General features: G+C 37.3%; 1 protein-coding gene across 7 annotated transcripts in view; it reads right to left on the reverse strand.

Moving 5' to 3' along the window:
• csnk1g2b (casein kinase 1, gamma 2b) overlaps positions 1-18,092 on the reverse strand; it is a 47,072-nt gene that overhangs the window by 16,397 nt on the left and 12,583 nt on the right. For all 7 annotated transcript variants that reach the window (XM_008415131.2, XM_008415126.2, XM_008415133.2 and 4 more), the window contains exon 4: positions 7,361-7,430. In XM_008415131.2, the coding sequence (XP_008413353.1) occupies positions 7,361-7,430 (70 nt within the window). The remainder of the gene's footprint in view (positions 1-7,360; positions 7,431-18,092) is intronic.

Consider the following 18,092-nt stretch of genomic DNA (forward strand, 5'->3'; position numbering starts at 1 on the left):
GGTTAGTTTACAGAAAAATGAAATTATAGTATCAGCTATGAACTATACAAAACTCGCCAATTTTACAGCAAAACTTGTGTAAATAATTAAGAAATTACTAAAGTGAGTTGACCTTTGCATAGTAATATTTTTCAACCTTCTATGCTGAACCAGACAAACCGAAACTACAGCAAATGTCAACTCACTGCCACTTCCATTTAGAGCATAAAAACTTCCCATTCTCAAAACATTACCATGTTATACACAATGCTGCAACACAAAGCTAAGTATGAGGAAGGTGATTTATTGCTCTCGAGTGTTGACATGAGAGGCTGAAGCTACAAAACGCACACAATGGCTCATTCCTCAACTGGTTTGTCCAAAGCAGGCGGAGCTTTTCCTAAGAAGCAGGATAATGGGAAATGTGACAACAAAAGCAACAGGAAACATAAGAAGCACGGTGTCACCTGCAACAGAAGCCACACCTGGTTGTGTGCAAAACCCCTGAGGAATGTGGACGGACCAAGCGACAGTACAGCTAATTGAAAACTCAGGTGTGGCAAAACTCTATGGTGCGCTCTTATGAGAGAACAAGAGGAGACAGAATGTAAGATATACATGGAAACATATGTGGTGTGGAAAGAAAAGAGAAAAAAATAGTCTGTTATGGATGATCTGCATCTACTGGTTTCAACAACACAACGTGCAGAGGTCTGTGAAGAAAAACAGTCTTATTTCACAAGCACTCAAGAAAGACACAGTGGGCAAGGAAAGCAAGAAATACAGACATTTTACACAATCCACTATCAGATGGTGGAAAAAACTTTGTAAAAGTCACACCGCCGGGTTCCACTCGCTAGGCCAATAAACATTTTTACACCAATAAACATTTCTCTGTTGTCAAAGACTTGGAATGTACAGTGCCAATTAAAAACAAGTAAATAACAATGGAGCATTTATTTCAAAAGAGATACCTCCAATTTTGTTTTATTGTCTTTGGGAGCTGCACGTTTCATTTCTAAAACCGTGGGACAGTTTTTCCTGGCAGCTTTGTTTTGCTGACTGCAGCATTTAAAAAAAAAAAAAAAAAAACGCGCTTTGTTCTTCTAGGCTTTTAAGACATGATTTTATTGTGCTTTTTACATTCTGTATGATTTAAATGTTATTGGGGCACCAGGTGGATCAGTGGTAGAGAAAGTGAACCATAAACAAATGTCTTCAGACATCGACATTGCTGCCCCAGGTTCGATTCCTGCCTCCTTTACTGCATGTCCTTCTACCCTTCCTCCTGCCAAGCTAACTGTGATTTATGCTGCACAGCACTTTGTAACTTCTGTTTATGTGAAAAGTGTTTCATAAATAAACTTCCTAGATAGAGTTATTAGTAAAAAGGGACATCATGCAAAATGTAGCTTTTTGAACTTTATGTCATTTTATAAAGTTATTCCTTCATCAAAAACATACCTGGAATGTTGTTTTGACTCATTCGTGCAAGTTTGATAAATCCTTCAATCTCCATGGCAACCACCTAGAGGTGCCTAAACGCTTGCTCACCGTTTATTTACCCAAAGCTCTGCCTTGGAGCTTCAGTCCACAACCTCATAGGAGCACCTCTCCCCCACTCTGCTCCTCTAAACTAGCGGCAGCAACAATTAGCAAACACCTGTTGGAACTGCTGAGTGACACAACACTACAACACTAAAAACGGTTGAGATGCTGTTCTGAAGGCGGTGTGTTGAAGAGTTTCTTAAAGAGACAGAGGCTAATTTCAAGGCATCAGATGTAACTGTRATGTGAAGTCACATTTCTTTTAAGTCGATTTTGATACATACCTTGAGTTGTTCTGAAAATGCTGTAACAGTTACTTGACTGTGCTATAAAATGTCTGAAAAATACATAATAACAATAATAACCCCCATCCTTTAACAATAAGCGGCAATTAGCAGAGGTTAAACACATGAATASCAGAGCTGAACCAATCCATCAGTTAAGTTCGACTCTTTCACTCAGAGTACAAACATATTTTTGTCAAAATCAGAATCGGTGAGTTAGAACTAAAGAAAATATTGATCAGGAAAACCTTAATTGGTGCTGTTACAACAAAATAAATTACATCCAGATATGCACAATTTTCCAAATGAATGATAAATGACTGTGACAGGTGTTGAGCGGTGTTTCTCTCCAGTTTTTCATCAGATTGACCTCTGAACAGCAGCACCACTTTGAATGAAAAATGACACAAACACACCCTTATCTATGGACGCACACCTGTCTGCACTCTAGCCTCTAGGATTTTCTTGATTATGATGTCCACGACAGATGAGACTGTGACAAGAGATCACAGGGAGGCTGACTCATCAAAGCCTGGCCCAAATCTAGAGGGCATTCAAAACACAGTCATCCCCGCAGAGGAGCGTGGCGTGCACTGTAATCTTCTTCTGACGCTGGGGCTCGCAGTCAGGAATTTACCGCCGCTAAACGCTGCGCAACGCAAGTTTGTTATTCACAAATCCATCTTTATGTTGCCAATAGCAACTACAAAGAAATAAAAACAAAAAACACCATCAACAGTAAAATTACACACATCTGTGTTTGTATAAATCCCTATAATTCAGTTCCAGACCATCATGTACACTACATTTGTTCAGCATTGTGGGAAATGTTCTCAGCACCAGTGACACTCTGACCCCTGCTGTCTTGACAATTTGAGACAATCCAGCCCATTGTTTCTGCAGGCGGGCCTTCTCAGACGATGGTCATARGCAAGACTGCATCATGGTGGCAGGAGACAATGTTGCTCTACAATGACGGGAACCAATGAGGAAAGAAGGGGAGAGGAGGATGGAAGAAGAGAGGGAGAGAGCATACAGAAGATTTATGGACGGAATAAAGAGAAGGTTGAAGAGGAGAGGTGATGTCCATTAGGTCTAATGCTGTGAAGATATTCTCACAAGGTTGAAATTTGATCAGCATTTACTCTGGCAAGTACTGAGAATGGAGCAGGAAACGCTACAGACAACTAAAAAAAAAATGTGAGGCTGAAAACTAGTCAAAAAAGATACAATTATTACAATTAAATCTAATTATTTTCCTTACATGTGTTTGTCTACAGACTAAAAATCTAATTGGGGATTTTGTTTTAGAAAAATATGCAGGAAAGATGTTGCTGTTTTGATTTTGACAGTGCTATATGTATAAAATAAAAAGTGAAGGGATGAACCCACATGCTTTCACCTGCATTTTTCAATCTATACCTTGTTTGTGACAGAACTACAGCAAATATTTTGCTGATACAGAAGCAAACAGATTTAGTTGAAACTATTAATTTGCAGGTTTAGTTCATATTCCCTTTTGCACTTTGTATATATAAACTCACTTATTGCATTACAAGAGAATATTCTTTAATTTTCTTTATTCACACTCGTATTTAGATAAAGCTGCTGTTCCTTTTCCTACTCACTCCAATATGAAAACTGTTCTGCTTCATCTAATTGAGCTGAATCCTGAAACTAAACGGCATGCATAAAAACATAGAGGGAATTACTGACGTGTCACCTGTACRTTAACTGATGACATAACCTCTTAAAAAGGACTTCCTTTACATAGCAATATATCTTAACCTCTTGTGTAATTTTGCTAATAATTTACCCCAACTGTTGAATATAAACCAAAAATGGAGTTTAAAGATGCCAAGCAAAGTTTGTGCAACATTAGGCCCGTCATGGTGAATTTTGCTGCCCTTTTAAATTGTCACAGAAGGTATTGGAATAAACAAATAATATTGTTATTTTGAGATAATTTTCAGGCAATAATGATGCAAGTACTCTCATCAAAGGTCAGGAAACATCGATTTCTAAAGTAGATTTAACACTGGAACTGAAATAACCAAAATAAATAGAAAAAAATAATAGAAACGACTGACAAAAAGAGGCTAGATGAGACCAGTGAGCCAGACTGAAGCTTTTAGTCATCCAGTCTTTGGTAGAAAAAAGAAAAAAAAAAAATCACAAATAAAAATGATTGAGCTCTTTGTAATTGATCATGCAAGTAACTGATTTATTGCTTATTCCGATGGGATTAAGCAGCATCTGATCACATGCTGTTCGCTGCACGTCTTCTCCTTCTCTCTCCAGCCTTTTCCTGTCAAATTACTGTCCAATAAAAGACCAGTAGAGGCGAACAACCCAGTAAATAAATAGATAAATACAATAGCTTTTAGCTAAGACTTCTGATAGGATTACGGGGGTTGAAGATGACCCGCTGTGTGCAGAGTTTGATGCAGCCATGACAAAACCAGATGACTTCAGGTTGAACACATCTYGACTCTAGTATGACAATAGGACATGCATCAATTTGCTTTAACAGGGCTCACATAAGAACTCTGAGACTGAATCAATCACTGAGGTTTCTACAGCTGTGAATTCGTTGGTGGTCAAAATGAAAAACATGGAACATGATTGCCTTAATTTGTGATTTATGAATGACCAGAGGCAGTTTAAAGAGGGAACAGCAGCAGCTAAATCACAGGCAAAAAGACAAAAGCACACACATAAAAATTTTAATAAAGCTAAACATTCTACAATAGAGATATGACTTAAATTATGAGATAACGGTTGTGTCCGAATACCATGAATGAGTCCTGAAACTTTCATTCAGAGCAGATCCTGTTTCAGTTAACTACCACATTATCCTCCCAGTCTTAATGGGTCCATTAGAAGCTGAAACCCACCACTGAATAATAAAACCTTCCCATATTTGACATCAATCAAACATACATCACCACAGATTTGTAACTGTAAAAGTCGAATCAACCACTACACAGCACATATGCAGTTTCCATTACCAAATACAAGTTACAAATAAAAACAGCCAATTCTAAAATAAAGTTTCAGTCTTCAGTGTTAGTTTAGTCACAAATATGCCAAGGCAGACTCAACAGCTGGGTTGTGTTAGAGCAAGGCAGAATTAAGAGTGTGCAGATAAGCCGCTGCTGGCATTAAGAGCTGAGTAGTCCACACTACGACATATCTGGGCAGGACGAGCAGGGTCACATGTCCCCATTTAGCCAAGTTGACAACATAAGTAGATTTATCGCCTAGATTTCTGCCATGCTACACAGTCAAGCTGTACTTCCTCCTACCACACAAAATAAATATAAATACTGGAACTGAGCGCCAAGCCCTGCTGTGTGAACGTAGCGCTGATGCAGGTGAGGACGGCCAAAGAGGAGACACACCTTTTAGCAGGTTTAATTTGCACCGCTGACCCCGTGACCTCATAGGGACATGGAACGAGGTAAAGCTAAAATCATTTTTAAAACAGGCCCAAGGTCCTATTAAAAATTAAGCAGGCTGACTGATAAAACACATCCAGAAATATGAATAAAAATTGACCTTATTTGTAGCTCAGATAAGAAAAATTGTCTGTTTCCAGCTTTCTTTCTTTTTTCTTTTTTTACATATTTTGTTTTATTCTACATAAAATTCCAAACAAATTGAAATACTATGTTTGCAGCGCTGCTATTAACTACTATTTAAGTAACTGATTAATCTATCAATTATTCTGACAATAAATCAAATAAAATAAATGGCACATTGTGCATATTTCTCATTAAACCACTTAAATCTTTTTTATGCAATATTAGAAATAGATTAAATATACAAAAAAGTAATAATTTACATTTAAGTTACTTGTGATATCAACATGTGAAAAGATCAGCCCTTTCTGTTTGGCTAAACATCAACACAGAATTGATCTGATCTGTTGATTTTTTGTTTTGTTTTGATTAATCAATTTACAATTGAATAGCAAAAGTGCTTAATTGAATTTTGTTGCATAGCAAAAACTATTCCACTTGAGGAGTTCTGGGCACAACATATTTACAGATGAACAAGGTATTTTTTGTGTATTAAATGCAAAATTTATATATTTTTTGAACAGATTTGACGCCTTTGAGTGCGTTCTTCCAGAAAGTGTGATTTATTAGAGTTGATTCGGTTACTAAATAATTTGACGATCATTTCACAAATTGATTCGTCAAGATTTATCCGATTAATTGTTTCAGCTCTGTAGGTTTATGATTAGCAAACCAGAGGAAAACAGAAACCCACATCCATGGTAACGACACTGAACGTGACGAGCAGAGTGACTGTGTTGTGTATTCGTTGGTAAACACAGATTAAGATTAGTCGACATGTCAGAATGAAAGATGAAGCCATACAAAAAGAAGCGTCTGCAGCTTGACAGCAGTGAGTGTTTGCAGGCAGGACACAGTTAATCACTGAGGCAGAGGCTACTGAGACTGGGGAAGCTATCCAAGAAGACACCATAATGTCTTGAATGCTTGTAGAGGCCCAGCTATAAATAGTCAAGGACTACCCTAATGCCCCAACTCCTTATCAACACTGGAGGGCTTTTGCTTTGGTGCAAGGAGCCAAGGCTCTCGCACGTGGCACTAAATTTGACCACAGGACACACACTTGATGTGGGAGAATCACTTAGATAGATAAACCTTCGCACACTAATAAAACCGTGCTCTTACAAGCTCTCAGCATGAGTTTTTAAACCCACGCAGCTTTAATCGCAACATTTATAAGCTAAACTCCAATATAATTCTAATAAAAAAAACAAACTTTGATATAAAGGAAGAACAATACAGATTAGATATGTGTATTATCAAACAGCTGTGTGATATAATTTAAATTACGCCTGTCAGCAAGTTGGTTTATTGAGAGAGAGAGAAAGCTAAAAAAATATGAAACATCTTTAAAGGTACATATTAGACAACAGATTGCCACTAATTATATAACTAAACCAGTGAAATTACACTATACAAAAATTTACACCAAATTTTTCTGGACAATAACTGACCCAGAAATTACTACGATAAATAATAATATTACTGTTTTGAGATCATTTTCAAGAAATATATTGATAATGGAATAATTCAAGTTTGCCTTCTTCTGGAAAATATTTTAAATATCCACATGAAAAACACAGCAAGGAAAAACAATTAAAAAAAAACTAAAATAAAAAACACACAACCAAAACCATAAATAAAACGAGTTATTTTTATGGTTATAAATAAAAATATATATTTTTGCATTTATAAAAATGCAAAAATGTATAAATTGAACAAAAACAATAATATTTATTGTGACAAATGTAATGCTTTGCGCAAACTGGACACTGGAGGAACCACCTTAAACATATTAAGTAATTATTCTTTGATGTTAGTAGAAATTTTCACTCTGTTCATAAGAAACATAACAGACAATTGGAGTTATGTGTGTTTTCCATGCTCTGTGGTCTACAAAGCAGTCAGTAGTAAAAGGATTTGATTAGACATTGATCTGTTATTGTTAAGCTGAATGTATCTTACCTGAATTTCCCATCTGTTTGTAAAATCTGTACTCCAAATGGAGCTGTGGCGCCCTGGACTTTATGGGTTCCTGAAAGAAAAAAGACAAAGAAATTATAAATACACAGCAGATAAATCAATCAACTTAAAAATGTCAATTTCATTTTATTAACTTCATTATCACATATTTGTTAACCGAAGCTATACTCTTGTAAAGAGACGATTGAACACTCTTTTACTTGAGTTGACTGTGGGGGATGAGGCTGGATGCAAAGTGTTTTAAGCTGCTACACAGCAGCTTTTGTGATGACATGGCTGATATTCAAGCCACCAGGTCCTACTGTTCATTATATTGCCAGCTGAAGCCTCACAACCTAAAATGTAATCTGATTAACCCCACTTTGGTGATGACAAGGGCATTTCAGACAAACTTAGCGAGGTTAGAACCAACACAATCAACTTAATTCCTTGCCCTTAATCTGCCTTAATCTTTAATATTCAACTTGATTGATTCAACAGGCAAACGACAGTTCGGTTAGAGCAGCGCACAGTAGTCATGCTTCGCTGAATTCGTTCAACATACCATGAAATTATTACGCAAGCATGTAACATATGTTTGACTCCAAAAAACATCAACACCAGTTGGTTAAATTGGGACAAACATCTTCTGCTTTTCTAGCTGCACACTGCCAGCCAGCTAGGTGAAAAAACGCTTTTCTTTGACACAAATTCAGCTGTTTTCAAGATATTTCTGGTTGTGAAAAACAGAAAATGATGGTGTGGAAAACACAAGCAGCCAGTCATCTGCTAATATCAGCCTGTTGATGCTTTGTGTTGCTCTATAAAGTTCAGACAAAGAGAATAAAAAAGGATCATATGCTTTACAATGTTATATTTTCAAGGGAGTATTAGCAGTAGGACATAATTGTTATAAATAAAGGCATTCAGAACAATTTTGTTCTATTTTTACTCCGGTTCATCACACCCGAGAATCTCATATCAGCCGAGGTCAACTGATGATTAAACCTCTTTTAATCACGTTGCAGGAAGACAGTGAGGGGGGAAAATAACACAAAGGGCAGGAAAGATTGAGTTTGGACTTTTAATCATTAAGCAAAGCACCCTAATACAGAAAAGGTTTCTCATAAATTCAAAAGAAGACGAGTAAAATAAAAAATGGCATGAAATGGAGGAACAGCAAGAAGAGAATAAGGAGAGTCTAATAAATGACCAGTTGTATCCATTAAGAGATCAAAGATAGATGTGTAATAAAAGTGCTAAACCATCAATAACCAGTTGGCTAAAGATTGGAGACTTGATCAACTTTAAAAACAGAAACTGGTAAACAAAATACTGAAAAAAGAGGTTTTTTTGGTTCTTTATTCATCAGATGAAGGAGAATTAAAAACTTTCAATATTTTTGTCAGTTAATTCATCAACTAATGTTATTTGATGCACTTTTTCAGCTTAAATTAATACAAAATGTCTGAATGCAAAAATATGAACAATAATAACCAGTCAAAATTGGCTAAACAAGACCAGAAAATGGTGTCAAAAGAAAAGCTCAATTGAAATGTTTTTCTTTTAAAAAAAAAAGAGAAAACTAAAATGACTTCCACATATTTCTCCTGATAATCAAGGTTGATTCTACAAAAACTATTTTTACACTACAGGAAAATACAAAAAAAAAGACATTGGATTATTTCTCCATTATCTGGTAATTTGGTCAGAGCAGGAGACATCACGGCGAGAATAAATGCAACTATGCACGCAACAAAGACGAAACTGAGTGGAAGACAAGAGGCAATAGAGAGGAGTGAAGGCCTGTGGGAGTGAAACACGTGACTGGGTTTGGGAGGTGGAGTGGGGAACTGCTGCAGCGTCATTCGCCTCCCACATGAACACAGACGAGTGTGTCTCACACAAGACAAGCCACGGCAGAGAGCACAGGGACAGAAAATACTAAATATATAAATAAAAAGGAGGTAAAAAAAAAATAAAACAGATGGCAGCAAGCTGCAGGACCCTTTAAAACAGCTTACAATGGGAAACACAGGCTTATGGCAGCTTCATGTACTTAGGAGTCATCTTTATTCCCAGCAGATGGGCTAAGCTGTAGCTGTGTAAATGACCAGGGCCAAGCTGCGAAAGCCTGACGAGGCAGGCTTTATCATCACAAAGAGTTTTCCGAGTCTCTGGTACAAATCACATATAGGCTTCCTTTATGCATACCTGAACAGTCTTGAACAGAGATAAGAACAACACATGGAAGGATAAACTTCCTCAAAATTATGGAAAAGGTTGTTTTGAGGAGGAAAAAAGCTGAGTTATCAACATTTGATGTGAGCAGCTCAATCCGCGTCGTACTTTCTTCAAAATAAAGTTGTTTGCACAAACGTTTCAAAGTTCTGCTACTGATAATATGATGCAAACATGCTTAAAGATTTAGCATTTTCTTATATGCAAAAGTGTAACTTAGCATAGCAGTAACAAGCATTTTCATGTAGGAGAGCACATAAAATTACAACTATATTCTGGTCATTTCAAAAACTATAAGTCTTAGTCTGGCCCTAATGCTCTGTCCTACATGAAGTATTTTCAATCTGTATTTTTTTGATCGATTTAAAATGATTAATTCAATATGATTAAATGAAAAATCGTAACACACGAGGGCATGGTGAGGAAAGAAAGTGAATGTTGTTTGACAGTATGAGAAAGATGGACAGCTGGGATGATCTAATGCAATGTATAAATAAATATCTGCGTTGTTTATCATCTATGAACCCGATGCGACTTGTGACACAGTGCGTATATGAATGCCGTGTCCAGAACAACAGACCCAGCATTATGCATACGACCCAGAATAGCTGCCGACCTTTGCTCGCTCGCACTGAACCATTTCACAACCTGCAGTGTGATTAATTTATTCTTGGGCTAATTAGCTCTTATTTCAGACCGCGTAGTTTTGCTGAATGATCCCAGACAATTGAAAATGGCGGCGGGGATCTTTATTGACGCCGTCTGTAGGAACAGAGGTGTTTGTGGTATAAATGAGAAAGCGTTTTCAGAGAGCAACAGCTGGCTGCTGTGCAGTACATCTCCAGTTTCAGATTTAACATACTGAGATGGAGCCATTAGCTGCCTAACAAACTCCAATGTGATTATCTTGGACTGCAGGGATTGCACAGAACTGAACTGTGATGGTTCAATCAGGACTTTTGTAGTTGTTGCATAGACCCAAATTTTAATGGAGGGTTTTATCATCACCGCCAGACTCAATGGCAAATATTTATAAAGTCAATTCTACATTAAAATTACACTCCAGGTATGAAAGGGATAACCCTAGCGGTTCTCAACGTGGGCGGTACCGCCCCCCTAGGGGGCATTCAGAGGACGCCAGGGGGCGCTGGCAGACATTTTTACAAAAGGGGGGCGCTGGGATGCCTTTGGGGGGGCGTTTAGTCGAAGGTAAACTTTACACCTTAAATTCACAACAATGCCAGTTTAGACTTTGAGCAACTTGGTAAAACTGTCTTGTGTAACATTAAATCATGCTTGGCTGCAACGGTATCGATGGCAGTTCTTCTTCTATTCAGTGTTTGTTAGCTTCTGTTAGCTTCTGTTAGCTTCTTGGCGCAGCTCCGTTCTCCTGCTACTGGTAGCYAAAATCAYGAYACCCTCACTGTGTATCCCTCTGAAAAATGAACCCATTTAAATAAAGAAATGCCTTCATGGGTGATACCACGATAGGGAGCGTTCATTTTATAGCGTTAAAACCGGTGCTGTAAGTGGTCCGGTATGAAACGGGGGTGATAGAACAACACAGCACTTTTAAATTTCAATAATCAGAATGCAGAAATTGTTTCCTTTGTTTTAAAAGGTTTATGTCAGTCTGCATTTTCCCCATCGATACGCTTCCCGACCGCCCTGCACCTTAGGGGCTTAAAAAAAAGTTGTTCACATTGCGCAAAACTCTGAAACATGAGAAGTGGGACATAAAACGGAGCGACGAACTAGATGTGAATTATGGCATAAAAACAGAGAATCCGACGCTGAACAGTGAAAAAATCAACATGATGTGAACCATAACCGACCTGCCACCTAATCACATGTGTTGATTAGGCGGCGCAGCAGGTGATGAGTGAATATTACTGATGGTGAACGTCAATAAACGATCAAATAAATCTAGAAACAGGAAAGAAACTAAAGTGGACATAGCAATAAACAAAGAGAGRATAATACTAATCAAATGAAACTAAATGGAAATTAATGAAGAACAAAATGCAGGAATAAACTAAGAAACTAAAGTAAATACAGAGGAATAAATTGGTATGGGAAGACCTTTTGAGCAATAATTAATACAGAGGACTGTATGGCAATAATAAACACACTATTTCCAGATAAAAGGTAAAATAATATTATTGAAATGCCATGGGTTTGTTGAGACCACATCTGGTACTGAGAATAAATATACTGCTCAAAAAAATAAAGGGAACACTTAAGTGTTCACTTAAGTGCTCCCTTTATTTTTTTGAGCAGTGTATATCTTACAGACCATAACAGTAAAGAACTGATCACTTATTTATGTTTTTAAGTAGATTTGATATATTTATTTCTTCAATATTATTTTTCATGTCGGTGTTAATGTCATGAGGCTGATGACTCAATGACACTTTCAATTTGACTCATTAGGACTTGATTAAGAACCAGATTTGTTCTTTGTAATTTCTGTCCAGTAAAACCATTAATCTATAAATCAATTGACAGGTCTATATAAAGATATAATCCATGTTTCTGGCTCATATTTGTATGACATTAAAAGGACCTGGAACTTTTGTTTTTCCACTGAAAGCTCTGGTTTGAACAATAAATGCCATATGGGTGAATGATACTCTGATGTCCCATTCACCTGAAGGCAGCACAGAGCTGCATCACCAGAAACTCACAGAAACACTGAAGAGAAGAAGAGTTATGATTAATGTAGTTACAGTTATATCCATGTTTTAAATTTGCAGAACTCAGTCRTTTTGCAAATAGTTCAAAGTTTAAGCTGGCATTGTTGTACATCTTTTATCTGGTCATTTTGTGCAAGATTTAACAACTACAAAATGGCACAAAACAATATTTTTTCCACTCYGATTGGCTGCTGCAAGGCCTACTGATTTTAACTTGAATGTTCATTGCATTTTTCGTAGACACCTGTGAAAATAATTTCTATTCCCATGACTTTTTTGTTCTCTGGGAAATAATTTTTGATRATAAATACAGAAACAAGCATAAAAATCAAAACATCTACAAAAGTGATAGTAATAATAATAAAATAATGGTCAGTGCAAAGTAGCCTGCAGATTTTTTGGTGGGGGCGGTGAGGGACCTGGATAAAGGCTAGGGGGGCGCTGGTCAAAAAAAAGGTTGAGAAACACTGGGTAACACCATAACATTCCTAATTACAGCGACGTGACATCCAGTTGCTGTCGTTTTAGCACATCTGGCGAAATAAACGTATTGTGAGTCATAGATTTGTGTATTTTATACACCAATTAAGGAGTTTTTGGTTTGGCAGCCATGATCAAAGGTCTTGTAAATTTTTTGGGAAGCCATCGTTTCTTGTTTTAGTAGCTGGAGGTTTTGTTACATCCCTAGTCACTATGATAATATTTGTGATATTCCTACAAATGTACCGATCAATTGACCAAAGATTTAAATCATGTTGTTATTTTCCCTTGATTGGTTCTGATTGCAGCCACCAAAGAGGAACAAGTGTTTAATGTAGCAGTATTTTTAAGAAATTTAACTTTTATCTGGACATACACAAAATTCAGAATGGTCCAGTTTGTCTCTTTTGTGTATCAATTTCTTCATTAGATGCTATTTATTCTGCCAAAACAATAAGAATTAGTAGCGGTGTGCCGATCGATCGGCCACCAATCATAATCGGCCGATTTCCGTGAAAAAGTGCATGATCGGTGATCGCCGATCAGGGTCTTTGTTGCCAATACCGATCACCTGCTTCTCATTTAGCAGCCTGCCTGTGTAGCTGGTCTCCTCTTTCCTTCACACTGCACAAACGCGCAGCAACAAATCCTAAGCGATGTGGAACTATAACGCACTGAGTGAATGGGGAAGTCTGCGTGTTGCGGCGGAAAATTGAAGCACGTCAAAATGCATCAACACAACKAAKCTAATATGACATAAAAACAATGCCATCCTTGACGGAGTTTGGCTACATCTAGGCTCACTGCAGTAAAAAAGACATATGGAGGATCAGATAGCAGGTAAAGCAGCACACAGCTACAAACACTCACCCGGATTAGCATGACGGTCAGAAAGCTAAACAAATAACCCGCAAAATTATTTACGTCTTCGAGCTGCGATGTGGTTCTGATCTCGCTGTTGAACCGCTGCTACACGYTAYAGGTAGTAATATTTGACAGACGGAGCGCCGCTTCTGCTCCACCTGGTAGTGACTCTCACACCGAACCTCTGTTTAAAGCTGCAGCATCTAACTTAAAAAAAAAATACATTTTACACACGTATTAAAACTTTCGCTCTCCTAACATGAGAGATAATCTCTGAAAAAATAATCAATCTCCTCCCTGCTCTGCATAATTACTCCACCGAGTCAGAAACAGCCAATCAGAACTAGCAGTAATCAGCTAGCCGCAGTGCTATCAGGAAGGTTTCATTCAGTAAATCCGGATTATTTATTATAACGGATCCTGTATTTGCCTTTGAATGTTAAGTTTTATACTTGAATTTTTTGGCAATGTTGAGAGGTTTTATTTAGACTCTTTGCATTATTTAGCCTTTTCAGAGCCTTCATATGTTTTCAGTCTGTTAAAGATAGTATTACCAATAGAAGTACAATTTGCACAATGTTATGGATTTCAAAAGAAGTTTTTTAAAACTAAATTTAAAAGAAAATCTCTATTTTCTTGTTTTGTTATACAGTGAAAGCTGGTTTATACACAGGAAGTATAAAAAAACACTTCAGTGCAACAAATCTGTCAACATATATTGAGAAAGAAAAAAGAACTAAGGCGTAAGTACTTCAATAGGAATATGCAGAAGTGAAAGGCTACTGTAAGACGAGAGCAAAAAGTACATAAAACGTTCCTGGGCATCCACACACATGAAGCCGAGAGGCACGTCTCCTTTGTCCAGTAACAGAGGAGCAAGGCGTGGCATGAAAACAACAAACGCTGTTGTGTTCTCATTGAGTCTGTACTTGATAAATACCAATTTAGTAGGTCCTAATAAAAGCTGGTAATGACACAGCACCCTCAAGCAACAGTAGATACTAAGTTTTGTTGCTGACTTTCTTATTACAGTGTACTGTAGTAAGAGTATTTATTTGTATTGGATTTAAAATTGAACCAGAAATCAGTCTTAGTGCTTGTCAAGCTGGCTACGGTATTAGCTTCACTGGCGGGTTTTGAGTCAACACTGAGGCCCAAAGATATTTTTTTCACTTAAAGTTTTTTGCCTTGAATTTTTATTTACCCTCAAGGACTGGGCGTACCAAACAAAACGAGGCAATAACGTCAGCAAACACTGAGTGGTAACTCCTTCCGCTGCACAAGTTTATCACCATCAGAGTGAAAATAAAAATATTAAGACTTTGATTCAGGCACAGCAGCTGTACTTTTTTGCTTCAGAGTGAATAAAAAATAAAAAAACGATTTCCCTTACACACGTTGTTCCATCCAGATATTTGCAGTCAGGATTAAAACCTGGTATTCTAGACATCCTAGACATTCTAGACATATACTTGTCATTTTACAGCATTCACTAAATGAAACTGAATTATAATCACATAAAAGTCAGAGAACATTCCTATCTCATCAACACTGAATAAGTAGAAGTGTCCCAGAGGAGTGTTACCTGTAAACAAAAGCAGCAATACTTTCCTTCTTAGAATGCATTCACACCAGCCCTGTTCAGTCTGTTTTAATCAAACTCTAGTCCGTTTGCCTGGAAAGTCTGGTTCATTTTGGGGAGGTGTGAACGCATAACCGAACTCCAATGTGAACCAAAAATGCAAACTCTGGTCCATTTGAACTGAACTCTGGTGCGGTTCAAATGCATTTACAGTATGTATGCCAAGCGGCCGGAGACCGCTCTATAAGGAGGACATTAACTGTAATGCAGGGAATTCTGGGTAAATATAACCAAAAGAAACGCACTACCAAGAGAAATGACTCGTAGTGTTTCACCAAAGACAAAACACAAATCCTAAAACCACAAAAATCCTTTTTGTTTACATTTTGTGACAAAGGAAGTTGCACTCTAGTCTTCTTCTGAGGTTTTTATGCAGTTTCTTTCAATGGTTCTTCATGCAGCGCCACCACAGGCGAGCAGGAGAACAGGTTTTTCAAAGGGTTTGGTTGGTTTGACAGCAGTGTGAAAGCGAACCACACCAATGTCCTGTCACGATAAATTTTACTGGGTGATAAATTGTCCCAGAAGTTATTGCGATAAATGATAATATTGTTGTTTTGTGATCATTTTTAAATAATATATTGGGAATGGCATAATAATGCAAGAACACATTCTCGAATTAAAACCCTAAAATGTAATTATGAGTAAAATGTAAAAAATAATAATAAAAAAAACATTTGAAATGCTCATCACTCCCCCTCAACAAAATCCATCCAAAAATCATCTATAAACTAAGAAGYACAACCCTAATTGTTCCTGTAGTGGAAACATGCATTTATCCTGTTTGGTGACAGAGCATTTAAAGTCTTAACATCTTTAAATCTCCTTCTAAACATGTAYATCTCAAAACTGTTAAAAATAGTCCGAGGTGTGGTTCTGGTCTTTTTTTTTCTCCTCTGCCAAATTATAATCATCCAATTCTGTCTCAGTTATTTTGGTTCCAGTTTACCTCTTCAATTAAAATGCTTTAAACACAGATTGAAGCCATAAGTGGAAACTCATTCCATCACCCAGATCTAATAAAAATAGAGTGACCTATAGTTTCTCACATTAAATTAAAATAATGGACAATGTCAGTATGACTCCGACAGGAAAGGTTCAAATGGAAAAAGTGACTAGTGCTTCACCGTGATCCATCCAGGATGTTACCCTTGAAGGTGCAATTACAGCACACAGTGCTTCGCAGGCACACACCCTACTCCATTTTCCAACCCATTTATTTTGTAAGGTTACAATTTACTCTAAAGCATTTCTGACCAAAACTGCATCATCATGCTTGATGCTGCACAATTTATCTGCTCCAACAATTTTGCAAGCAAGACCCCTGGTGAAGGTATTAGAACAAAATCTTCTCAAAGAAACAACAATGTGCGTTTGTGCGTACAAACAGGGTTGCTTCTGGCTACTGATTAATTAGGGGATTAGCTAGTTGACTGAAGGTAGGCTTTTTACATGCTGTTGACATCTCAGGATTTATTCAGTCTGCCCAGCATGCACTCCCGAAGGCCTGAGAGGGTAAGGGAGGACCTTAAATCGTCAAAATGTCACTTTAATTCCAGAAAAACATGCTGATAAGGCTTTTGTGGCTTCACAGTTCTCCGACAACTGCCTCATGCCCAGCTTGTGTAACCTGCTGAGCTAGACTGCAACCAGAGCTGCTTATCATGCTTCAGTGGGAGGCAGACAGGAGAGCTGGACACAACACCTCAGATTTCCATCCTAATATCACGACTGACAGGCACCGAGAGCGACTCCACTCAGAGAAACCATCTCGCTTAAATGCCTCTGCATTAGTGACTCAGCCATTACATAAAAACAGGTACAGGAGGTATTCATCATTACTGTTCAATATACACTTCAAACAATTACCAACAGAAACATAACCTTTGCACTTTTCTGAGAAAGAGGTGAAACAGAGAATGAAAGATTTCCTGATATTAAAAGATGAATGGGAATCTGGGTGACGAGTTACGTCTTAATGTACATATTATTAGAGTTTAATGCTGAAAAGGCAAAGTAATGATGGAAAGCAGGCAGTGACTGAAGCATTCATATTGGGGAAAAAATGGCAAAAACCAGACAAGAAAATATTTAAACTCTGGACCAGAGATTTTCTGTCACAACAAAAATAATCTGTTTAGTACGGCTAATATTTGAGTTGCTGAAAAATAAATTWAAAAAAAAATTAAAAAAGAAAACTTTTTTCTATGAAATGTCAATAGAAGTCTAGGGAAACACTTTGTGGCTGAAGGTAACATAACGATGGAATGAGCAACACAGACTCAAAGTTTTCTCATTCCATTAACAGAAATGATAAAACAAAAAAATTCATCATTCATTTTTTGCGTAAGTCCACTCCTGCTAACGTAAGTAAAGCAATTGTGCCGTTTCATGGTGAAGTATTTAGTAATGCTGTTATAGAATTTGCAGAAGAAAAACATATCAGCCAAAACACATCTTACATTTGGGGGATAAAACATAAACAGACATGATTTCTGTATTGAACTGATATTGAACACAAAATGCAAGTCTCCTTCATATCCATCTGTCATGAAAAAAATTGAAACTAAAAATGTACATTTTCACATCTATACATCAACAAATATTAGTTTTATGACCTGTTTATTTGGTAACCAGTCAGACTATAAATTCATTACTCTCAGTCCCTGTAAAACGCTGCAGTGTATGGACATGGCTGACACACAAAGCACAGTGGGGCTCTGTTCATCCTCCTAGACAGTCACTCCAATATCAGCCTGTGACAGAGACACCCTACACTGTACAATAAGTGTCAACACTACAGCATTCACTT

Source organism: Poecilia reticulata, linkage group LG8, assembly GCF_000633615.1.
Source record: "Poecilia reticulata strain Guanapo linkage group LG8, Guppy_female_1.0+MT, whole genome shotgun sequence".
NCBI classification, from domain to species: Eukaryota; Metazoa; Chordata; class Actinopteri; order Cyprinodontiformes; family Poeciliidae; genus Poecilia; species Poecilia reticulata.